Consider the following 11,244-nt stretch of genomic DNA (forward strand, 5'->3'; position numbering starts at 1 on the left):
GGTGTTTAGGTGTTTAGGTGTTTAGGTGTTTAGGTGTTTAGGTGTTTAGGTGTTTAGGTGTTTAGGTGTTTAGGTGTTTAGGTGTTCAGGTGTTCAGGTGTTCAGGTGTTCAGGTGTTCAGGTGTTCAGGTGTTTAGGTGTTTAGGTGTTTAGGTGTTTAGGTTTGTGTTTAGGTGTTCAGGATGTTCAGGTGTTCAGGTGTTCAGATGTTCAGATGTTCAGATGTTCAGATGTTTAGATGTTCAGATGTTCAGATGTTCAGATGTTCAGATGTTCAGATGTTCAGATGTTTAGATGTTCAGATGTTCAGATGTTCAGATGTTCAGATGTTTAGATGTTTAGATGTTCAGATGTTCAGATGTTCAGATGTTCAGATGTTCAGATGTTTAGATGTTTAGATGTTTAGATGTTCAGATGTTCAGATGTTCAGATGTTTCAGATGTTTAGATGTTTAGATGTTAGATGTTAGATGTTCAGATGTTTAGATGTTTAGATGTTCAGATGTTCAGATGTTCAGATGTTCAGATGTTTAGATGTTCAGATGTTCAGATGTTCAGATGTTCAGATGTTCAGATGTTCTTCACTGGAGGCTGTAGTGAAGCTTTCGATCTGGGAGCTGGATGGAGATGAGCAGAGAGCGAGGATCCTTCTGATTTTTACGAACCGCGATTTTCCCCTTCAGCTCCTCACCTAAAAAACACAAAGAGACTGAGTCAGAAGGAGGAGGAGAGAGGAGGAGGAGGAGGAGGAGAGAGAGGAGGAGGAGGAGGAGGAGGAGGAGGAGAGGAGGAGGAGGAGAGGAGAGGAGGAGGAGGAGGAGAGAGGAGGAGGAGGGAGGAGGAGGAGGAGGAGAGGAGGGAGGAGGAGAGGAGGAGAGAGGAGGAGGAGGAGGAGGAGGAGGGAGAGAGAGGAGGAGGAGGAGGAGAGGAGGAGGAGGAGGAGGAGGAGAGGAGAGGAGGAGGAGGAGGAGGAGGAGAGGAGGAGAGGAGAGAGGAGGAGGAGGAGGAGGAGGAGGAGGAGGAGGAGGAGGAGGAGGAGGAGGAGGAGGAGGAGGAGGAGGAGGAGGAGAGGAGGGAGGAGGAGAGGAGAGAGGAGGAGAGGGGAGGAGAGAGGAGGAGAGGAGGAGGAGAAGGAGGAGAGGAGGAGGAGGAGGAGAGGAGGAGAGGAGGAGAGGAGGAGGAGGAGGAGAGGAGAGAGGAGGAGGAGGAGGAGAGAGGAGGAGAGAGGAGGGAGAGGAGAGGAGGGAGGAGGAGGAGGAGGAGGAGGAGGAGGAGAGGAGGAGAGGAGGAGGAGGAGGAGAGGAGGAGGAGGAGGGAGGAGGAGGAGGAGGAGGAGGAGAGGAGGGAGGAGGAGGAGGAGAGAGGGAGGGAGAGGAGGAGAGGAGAGGAGGAGGGAGGAGGAGGAGGAGAGGAGGAGGAGGAGGAGAGGAGGAGGAGAGGAGGAGGAGGAGGAGAGAGGAGGAGGAGAGGAGGAGGAGAGGAGGAGAGGAGAGGAGGAGGAGGAGAGGAGGAGGAGGAGAGGAGGAGGAGGAGGAGGAGGAGGAGGAGGAGGAGGGAGGAGGAGAGGAGGAGGAGGAGAGGAGGAGAGGAGGAGGAGGAGGAGAGAGAGGAGGGAGAGGAGGAGGAGGAGGAGGAGGAGGAGGAGGAGAGAGAGGAGGAGGAGGAGGAGGAGGAGGAGGAGGAGGAGAGAGGAGAGGAGGAGGAGGAGGAGGAGGAGGAGAGAGAGGAGAGGAGAGGAGGAGAGGAGGAGAGGAGAGAGGAGGAGGAGGAGGAGAGGAGGAGGAGGAGGAGGAGGAGAGGAGGAGAGGAGGAGGAGGAGGAGGAGGAGGAGGAGGAGGAGAGGAGGAGGAGGAGGAGGAGGAGAGAGGAGGAGAGGAGGAGGAGAGGAGGAGAGGAGAGGAGGAGGAGGAGGAGGAGGGAGGAGGAGGAGGAGAGGAGGAGGAGGAGGAGGAGAGGGAGGAGGAGGAGAGAGGAGGAGGAGGAGGAGAGAGGGAGGAGAGGAGGAGGAGGAGAGGAGGAGGAGGAGGAGGAGGAGGAGAGGAGGAGAGAGAGGAGGAGAGGAGGAGGAGGAGGAGGAGGAGAGAGGAGGAGAGGAGAGGAGGAGGAGGAGAGAGAGGAGGGAGGAGGAGGAGGAGGAGAGAGGAGGAGGAGGAGAGGAGAGAGGAGGAGGAGGGAGGAGGAGGAGAGGAGAGGAGGAGAGGAGAGGAGGAGAGAGGAGGAGGAGGAGGAGGAGAGGAGGAGAGAGGAGGAGAGGAGGAGAGGAGGAGGAGAGGAGAGGAGGAGGAGGAGGAGAGAGGAGGAGGAGAGGAGGAGGAGAGGAGGAGGAGGAGAGGAGGAGAGAGGAGGAGAGGAGGAGGAGGAGGAGGAGGAGGAGAGGAGGAGGAGGAGGAGGAGGAGGAGGAGAGGAGGAGGAGGAGGAGGAGGAGAGGAGGAGGAGGAGGAGGAGAGGAGAGAGAGGAGGAGGAGAGAGGAGGAGAGAGGAGAGAGGAGGAGGAGGAGAGGAGGAGGAGGAGAGGAGAGGAGAGGAGGAGGAGAGGAGGAGGAGAGGAGGAGAGAGGAGGAGAGAGGAGAGAGGAGGAGAGGAGGAGGAGAGGAGGAGAGGAGGAGAGGAGGAGGAGGAGGAGGAGGAGAGGAGGAGGGAGGAGGGGAGGAGAGGAGGAGGAGAGGAGGAGAGGAGGAGAGAGGAGAGAGGAGGAGGAGGAGGAGAGGAGGAGGAGAGGAGAGAGGAGAGGAGGAGAGAGAGAGGAGAGAGAGGAGGAGAGAGGAGAGGAGAGAGGAGGAGGAGAGGAGGAGAGGAGGAGGAGAGGAGGAGGAGAGGAGGAGAGGAGAGGAGGAGAGGAGAGAGAGGAGAGGAGGAGGAGGAGGAGAGGAGGAGAGGAGAGAGGAGGAGGAGGAGGAGAGAGGAGGAGAGGAGAGGAGGAGGAGAGAGGAGGAGAGGAGGAGAGGAGAGGAGAGGAGAGGAGGAGAGGAGGAGAGAGGAGGAGAGAGAGAGGAGGAGAGGAGAGGAGAGAGGAGGAGGAGAGAGAGAGAGGAGAGGAGGAGAGGAGGAGGAGAGGAGGAGAGGAGGAGAGGAGGAGGGAGAGGAGGAGGAGGAGGAGGAGGAGAGAGGAGAGGAGGAGAGGAGGAGAGGAGGAGAGGAGAGAGGAGGAGAGAGAGGAGGAGGAGGGGAGGAGGAGAGGAGAGGAGGAGAGGAGGAGGAGGAGGAGAGGAGAGAGGAGGAGGAGGAGAGGAGGAGAGGAGGAGGAGGAGAGGAGGAGGAGAGAGGAGGAGGAGGAGGAGGAGGAGGAGGAGGAGAGAGGAGGAGGAGAGGAGGAGGAGAGGAGGAGGGAGAGGAGGAGGAGGAGGAGGAGGAGGAGGAGGAGGAGGAGGAGGAGGAGAGGAGGAGGAGGAGGAGAGGAGGAGGAGAGGAGGAGAGGAGGAGGAGAGGAGGAGGAGGAGGAGGAGGAGGAGGAGGAGGAGGAGGAGGGAGGAGGAGAGGAGAGGAGAGGAGGAGGAGGAGAGGAGGAGAGGAGAGGAGGAGGAGGAGGAGGAGGAGGAGGAGGAGAGGAGGAGAGAGGAGGAGAGAGGAGGAGGAGGAGGAGAGGAGAGAGGAGAGGAGAGAGAGGAGAGAGAGGAGAGGAGAGGAGGAGGAGGAGAGGAGGAGAGAGGAGAGGAGGAGGAGGAGGAGAGGAGAGGAGAGGAGAGAGGAGGAGAGAGGAGGAGAGGAGGAGAGGAGGAGAGAGGAGGAGGAGAGGAGGAGAGGAGGAGAGAGGAGGAGAGGAGGAGAGGAGGAGAGAGGAGGAGAGGAGGAGAGAGGAGGAGAGGAGAGGAGGAGAGGAGAGGAGGAGAGGAGAGGAGGAGAGGAGAGGAGGAGAGGATTGTGCTGAGCTCTGTGGTCGTCGATGCTTCAGTGATTCCAGAAATCATGACACGACAAACTCACCGACGCCGCGAGAAGAAGAAGAAGAAGAAGAGGAGGAGGAACATATGGTTCAGTGTGGAGACGAGGAAGAGACGGAGAGAAGGAGGGAGAGAAGAAAGAGAAGAAAGAGGAGAAAGAGAGAGAGAAACACTGCTCAGTTCAGACACGTGATGGAACAAGAACCTGCACTGAAAAAACAGTCCGAGTTGAGTTGCTCAAATTGCAAAAAAATTTTTTTTTACAACAATAACATGACTTTTTTACGTTTCTCTGTCCAGTGTGTTTAAATGTTACAAAGGTCATGTGATTGTGTCTGATGTTCAACCTGCAGGTTTTAATCAGGTTGAGGAAACATGACTTTATTCTAATCTGTGGTGAGGCTCGTCCCTCTGGAATTCTCCTCCACAAAACTTTTGGAGGGAAACTTCAGATGTAACAGGACAGAGACAAGAGCAGAGACACAGTGTGGAGCAGGAGGATCATGGAGCTGATCTGGAGGTGACACTTTTCAAACATTTTATCTGTTTCTCTGGACTAGAAAGTCGTCATTGTTAAAACATGTTTGTGGTGTTTTATTTGAAATTAGAGTTAATGTCAGGACTGTTTCCATGAGACAAACTGTATTTGACTGTTCATCTACAGGAGTGGGACAGTTGGACTCAGATTTAAATGTGTTTGTTCCAGTCGTCTACAAACACAGACACGTCCAGGTTCTGCTGCAGCTGAGGGGAAGTTCATGAATGTTACAGTTGATGTTTCAGAAAAAAGGAAGATGTTTGAGAACAAAACACAGATGAACAAAGTAAATAAACCAACTCAAATGATTTTAAACAAATATTTCAAAATGTAACTTCTATTGAAACAGTGATTGTGTTTCTACAGGGTGATGTGGCACTAGGAGACTTTATACCAGATGCCCTCCCTGTTACTGCGTTTAGAGGAAGAAAAGCAGCACACGGTGAGTTTTGTTTCTGCAGATACACTTCTAATGTTCTTGTTCTTCTGTTCTGGTCCATTATTGTAGTAATAAATACTTTAAGTGTATTTAAACATGTAGAACAGAGTAGATGATCAGAATGTGATCATCATGTGTGATTCTGTGTCCACAGACCAGAGCTTCTTCACACTGTCCAGCTCCAAACTGTGTCTGTGTGTTTGATTCTGTTTAAGACAAAACAGAAATGTGGAAACTAAAGACTGTTTTTGTATTATTTTACAGAATCAGATCAATTAAATAAAATTAAACAGATTTATACATTTCACGATAAGTTAACATAAGATAAATCTGCACATTCAGCAGGATTTGATCAAATTTCATCAACGTGAAAAAGTGACGTTCGTGTTCTGAGAAAAATATGTGTAGAAAATAAGTTTCAAAGCCTAAACATTATTTTATTTCATGCAACTGTTTTACAGAACTAAACCAGGACTAAACCAGGACTAAACCAGGACTAAACCAGGACTAAACCAGGACTAAACCAGGACTAAACCAGGACTAAACCAGGACTAAACCAGGACTAAACCAGGACTAAAACCAGGTCTAAACCAGGACTAAACCAGGACTAAACCAGGACTAAACCAGGTCTAAACCAGGACTAAACCAGGACTAAACCAGGACTAAACCAGGACTAAAACCAGGTCTAAACCAGGACTAAACCAGGACTAAACCAGGACTAAACCAGGTCTAAACCAGGACTAAACCAGGACTAAACCAGGACTAAACCAGGACTAAACCAGGACTAACCAGGACTAAACCAGGACTACTAAACCAGGACTAAACCAGGACTAAACCAGGACTAAACCAGGACTAAACCAGGACTAAACCAGAACTAAACCAGGACTAAACCAGAACTAAACCAGAACTAAACCAGGACTAAACCAGGACTAAACCAGGACTAAACCAGAACTAAACCAGAACTAAACCAGGACTAAACCAGGACTAAACCAGAACTAAACCAGAACTAAACCAGGACTAAACCAGAACTAAACCAGAACTAAACTAAACCAGGACTAAACCAGGACTAAAACCAGGACTAAACCAGGACTAAACCAGAACTAAACCAGAACTAAACCAGGACTAAACCAGGACTAAACCAGAACTAAACCAGAACTAAACCAGGACTAAACCAGAACTAAACCAGAACTAAACCAGAACTAAACCAGGACTAAACCAGGACTAAACCAGGACTAAACCAGAACTAAACCAAACTAAAACCAGGACTAAACCAGGACTAAACCAGGACTAAACCAGAACTAAACCAGGACTAAACCAGAACTAAACCAGAACTAAACCAGGACTAAACCAGGACTAAACCAGAACTAAACCAGGACTAAACCAGGACTGAAACCAGAACTAAACCAGGACTAAACCAGGACTAAACCAGGACTAAACCAGGACTGAACTAGACTAGAGCAGATCTTTCCATTTTCTTTATTCTGATCTTTTCTGTTCCAGGAGGAAAAACAAACTTCTGGTTGCGTCTGGTTCTTTTACACTGATGCAACAAATAAAAACTTGACGTGTTGTAAAAACAGAGACTCTGGGTCCAGATCGTCTGAGGAGAAACTGTCTGCAGAACAGTCACGGTCCGTTCAGACGCGGCGTCAAAAAAACACGCCGGACGCCTCGAGTCGGGCCTTCGTGTTTGAGTTCAGACGCCACGACACGTCTCGGCGCCGCGGACCAACGGGAGAAAAATACTCGAGGTGCGTCCAGAGCGTCTGTTGCCCTGGAAACAAGAGACATTTCCCGTCTTTTTCCAGAACAATGGACCAGACCGAGAGAGACTTGAGTGTTTTTCTGACATAAACTCATCAGAGATCGACTCAGCGACGGCGGCGTTTGTGTTTATCCTGTAGAGTTTCTTGTTCTGGAGTTTGTGGTTCTTGGATTTTTCTCTTTCTTCTTCTTCTTCTTCTGAGTCATAAAGTCTCTACGTCTCTGGATACTCGTCCCTGATTGGTCGACGTGGAGCAATGCCAGAGTTCAGCGTTTTCAACTTCTGATGCCGAGCGTCCAGAGCGATGACGCCTGAACACTCACGACGCGCCGCATCGACGCCAGATTCTCGACGCCAGATTTTCGATGCCAGATTCTCTTCACATCGACGTCAGATTCTCGCCGCGTCGACGCAAAAAACACATAACGCACGTCCACACAGACTCTGCATCAAAACTGGACGCTCTGGTCTGAACAGACTAAACGTTTTGGGGTTTTTTTGTTTTTTGAAAGAGAAAAGGAGAAACAGAGAGAGAAAAAGCGACAGATACCAGAGAGATGTAGTTGTGACTTTAGTTTGCCCTCCTCGCTCCGGTGGGACGACAGACTCCAACCACCTTTAATGAACTTCACACAAAACACAGAAAACACCTCAGAGACCAAACGCACCGAGACTAAAGACCAACAGGACGACAGAGGACAGACTCAACCACCAATCACAGGAGAACATCTACACCACGACCAATCACAGGAGAACATCTACACGTGGACCAATCACAGGAGAACATCTACACCACGACCAATCACAGGAGAACATCTACACGTGGACCAATCACAGGAGAACATCTACACGTGGACCAATCACAGGAGAACATCTACGTCTCTGCTCTGAGGTTTGGTTTGCTTCTGTTGGAGACGTCGTGGTGTTTGAACCTGGTGTGACTCACGACTCAGGAGGATTTTACCGTTTGTTCTTTGTGGAAGTGAAGAAAATCATCAGTGAAACAGAAAGAGACGAATCCGACTCTGAGGCTGATCCGACTAAACCAGACTCAAAACACAGAGAATCAAATCGAATCGTCAAAGATCCTGACAAGAACTTTATCACAGCGTCTGAAGAGTCCCACCAGTCTGATTCGTGAGCCGGTTTCACTTGGTGGAAACCGCGTGACCTGCAGCGTTAGGATTCGTTCGCTCGACAGTAGACGGGACTTTTTTTATTGAACCAGTCGCTGCTGTTTGTTCGTGACGTTTGTAAAGCTCCAAATCCTGTAGGAAGAAGAACAAGAACGTCTTTCCCCGAGATCAAATCCACCAAACGTTCTCTTTGCTCCGACTTTAAATCCTCGGGGATCTGGGGAACGTCCGTCTTCGTCTCCATCATCCCGACGCTTTTTCGCCGCCAGCGCCACGTCGTGACCTCGCGGCTCACAGACGATTGGTCGATGTGACGTTTACAACTTCCAGGTTCTTCAAAGCGTCTGGTGTTTTCTGATTCTAACCTGGAGCTGGAGACAAATGAACCTGAGACACTCACCAGACGATAAAAATATCTGCCAGCGGAACAAGATTTTTCGTACTTAAAATATGAAAATACTTCTTGAAAAAACATCAGCTTATTGCACTTAAAGGGATAGTTTGGTTTTTTTGACATGGATCTGTGTGTCGTCCCCGTGAGCAGCGTCGTGCGTCAACACTGACTCACCCCGACAGCGTCCGGCGAGTCCAGATACTGACCAGTTTTGGTGCTGATCAAAGTCGTCCGGCAAGTTGTTCTGGGGACTGTGTAATAAAGTGTTTTTCTTCTCAAAACAATCTGTGTTCAAAAGAGTGACACATTTGCACCACAAAACCATCGTCGAATAAAAAGTCAGACTCATTATGGCTTGGCACTATTTTCTCTCCGTTCGTGTGACAGTCGCGCATGGATCCTGTCAGGGAATTGTACCCTAAGACATCAAATTACATTAAATAAAGACACACCAAAACCAGACGGTTAAAAGTAATACTTGTGCAAGGAGAGAGAGAGAGAGAGAGAGAGAGAGAGAGAGAGAGAGAGAGAGAGAGAGAGAGAGAGAGAGAGAGAGAGAGAGAGAGAGAGAGAGAGAGAGAGAGAGAGAGAGAGCGAGCGAGCTGTCCGAACACTGTCTGACCTCCTCTGACAGACACTCCCCAACAGCAGGTTTTATTAAAGTCATTTCACAGATAACGATACAGTACATTATCTTAAAGTTTGTATGGAGGATTTTTTTAGTTTCAAATTGTCAGTGATAGATTATAGATGCAGTCGCCTTGTAATTATGATGACCAAAAAAAAGAGAATAAAATTTCATCAACTCTGGACGTGTGGGGCTAAACATTTGCCAGTAGATAACGACACTGCCTCGTTATCTGTGAGCTGACAGGCTGTCAATCAAACTCCCTACGTTTCTAGTGTAACTGACTTGTCTGCGCCGCCGGTACGTGGTTTACGTACGACACAGACGCTGTTTACTCCACCAACGCAACAGTTCTTAGCAGCTTTTTTTGACCTATATCTTCCTCGCAGTTCGCACAAAGTTTGTTGCGATGGCGACAAGAATCCAGGAGCAGTTCACCGCAAAAGAAAGTCTGTTTTTGAGGTGAAAGAAGAAAACAAGAAGAAAAGCAGTGAAGACAAACTAAGGTGATTCTTGGAGATTCATTCCAGCGATGGCGCGACTGAAGCAGACGAAGAGTCTAAAGACTGAACCACTGGTCCACAAATTACTCCTGGACAGGAAACTTCTGCTTGATTATGAAAACTTACTTTATTTCCAAGAGCGACACAAACGTTTTTCAGGACACGAATGTGACGTCCTGTGTCTGAAAACGTCATTTTCAAGGCAAAGAAAGAGTCCACCTGCTGCTGCGTGTTGTTGCTAGTTCATTCTCTGCACCCTTTCCTGCTCCTCTCCTCCCTCACTGCTCCTCACTTCTCCGTCTTGCCTAAACCAACACTGTAGTGAGTTGTTTACAAGTCATGTGCAGCGATGAGGACTTTCTGGCGTAAGGAGGAGGGAGGAGGCGTTTCTCCGTAGGAGCTGTGGGGGAGGGGAGGTGGTTTCACGCAGGAGCAACATTTGACAAAGGACAAACAGTCGCTGGATTCTCCTTCCTTGGAAAATCCTCTATACAACCTTTAATGAGTCAGCGACACATCAGTAAGATCACCTGATACGGCTTGAACACAACAAAACAAGACAAAACAAAAAGCCAATGTTGCTTTTGTCAGAACGGAAAAACCCCAAAACGCAATTGTTGATAACTTTAATCACACACAAATGATTATGATTTTAAATGATTCATAATATTTAAAATAACACAGAAATTCTTTCATGAATCCATCACTTTGTTCAGGTGTTTGTCAGTGTTTACATGCTCAGACACGCGACGTGAGAGAGCGAACATGAGACTAGAGACATAAGGATATAAACTTGTGTAAGATACATAAGAATATATCCAAAACATGATGCAAACTCTTGATTCTCCAGGCTGGAACAACTAAAACCTGTGTGAATCTCCTCACACATTTCACCGTTTTCCTGTCACGGACTTTGCGCTGAGGAAACTTTGGCTTCAACGTGGAAACCAAACCAGGTAAGAAGGAAGAAGTGCAGCTGTGTTTACAAGAGAACAGACTCAAGAATCAGCAGCAAATCACTCAGTGTCACATCACCAGTCAAACTTCTACAAAACGTAACTTTATAAGTCGACTGTTATTATTATTGTAAATGTGTCGTTCACTGTTGGCAGCAGCGACGTGGACGTGTGGATGATTCATGTTTCTATTAGTCGTTCATGCTTCAGTCACAGTGTCGACTCTATGTTCACTGTATATGAGTTTATAAAAACTGTTGGGAAAGTGACTTTAAAACTGTAATGTTTTATTTATGACTTATTACTGTCATTTCAAACTCATTCATTACAATATTACTTCATTTAAAATGTAAGACATAACATGACTATTGCATTACTTTAAGTTACTCTCACCAAAATAACTTTTGCGCTGTTTATGGACTAAACCAGGACTAAACCAGGTCTAAACCAGGACTAACCAGGAAACCAGGACTAAACCAGGTCTAAACCAGACTAAACCTAAACCAGGTCTAAACCAGAACTAAACCAGGTCTAAACCAGACTAAACCAGGTCTAAACTAAACAGGTCTAAACCAGGACTAAACCAGGACTAAACCAGGACTAAACCAGGACTAAACCAGGTCTAAACCAGGACTAAACCAGGACTAAACCAGGTCTAAACCAGGACTAAACCAGGACTAAACCAGGTCTAAACCAGGACTAAACCAGGACTAAACCAGGTCTAAACCAGGACTAAACCAGGACTAAACCAGGTCTAAACCAGGACTAAACCAGGTCTAAACCAGGACTAAACCAGGACTAAACCAGGTCTAAACCAGGTCTAAAACCAGAAACTGACCCAGGTCTAAACCAGAACTAAACCAGGTCTAAACCAGAACTAACCAGGTCTAAACCAGAACTAAACCAGGTCTAAACCAGAACTAAACCAGGTCTAAACCAGAACTAAACCAAGTCTAAACCAGAACTGACCAGTCTAAACCAGAACTAAACCAGGTCTAAACCAGGAC

The 11,244-nt window shown here is 48.4% G+C and overlaps 1 protein-coding gene across 1 annotated transcript in view; it reads right to left on the reverse strand.

The window, feature by feature from the left end:
* Nucleotides 1-471: 471 nt before the first annotated feature.
* Nucleotides 472-11,244, reverse strand: part of LOC110172226 (protein arginine N-methyltransferase 3-like) — a 114,887-nt gene continuing 104,114 nt past the window's right edge. Inside the window, exon 12 of the mRNA XM_055154388.1 lies at nt 472-744. Within this exon, the coding sequence (XP_055010363.1) occupies nt 581-744 (164 nt within the window). The 3' untranslated portion in view covers nt 472-580. The remainder of the gene's footprint in view (nt 745-11,244) is intronic.

The sequence above is a fragment of the Boleophthalmus pectinirostris genome, unplaced genomic scaffold (genome assembly GCF_026225935.1).
Source record: "Boleophthalmus pectinirostris isolate CB_2022bp ecotype Guang Dong unplaced genomic scaffold, ASM2622593v1 HiC_scaffold_19, whole genome shotgun sequence".
Classification (NCBI taxonomy): domain Eukaryota; kingdom Metazoa; phylum Chordata; class Actinopteri; order Gobiiformes; family Gobiidae; genus Boleophthalmus; species Boleophthalmus pectinirostris.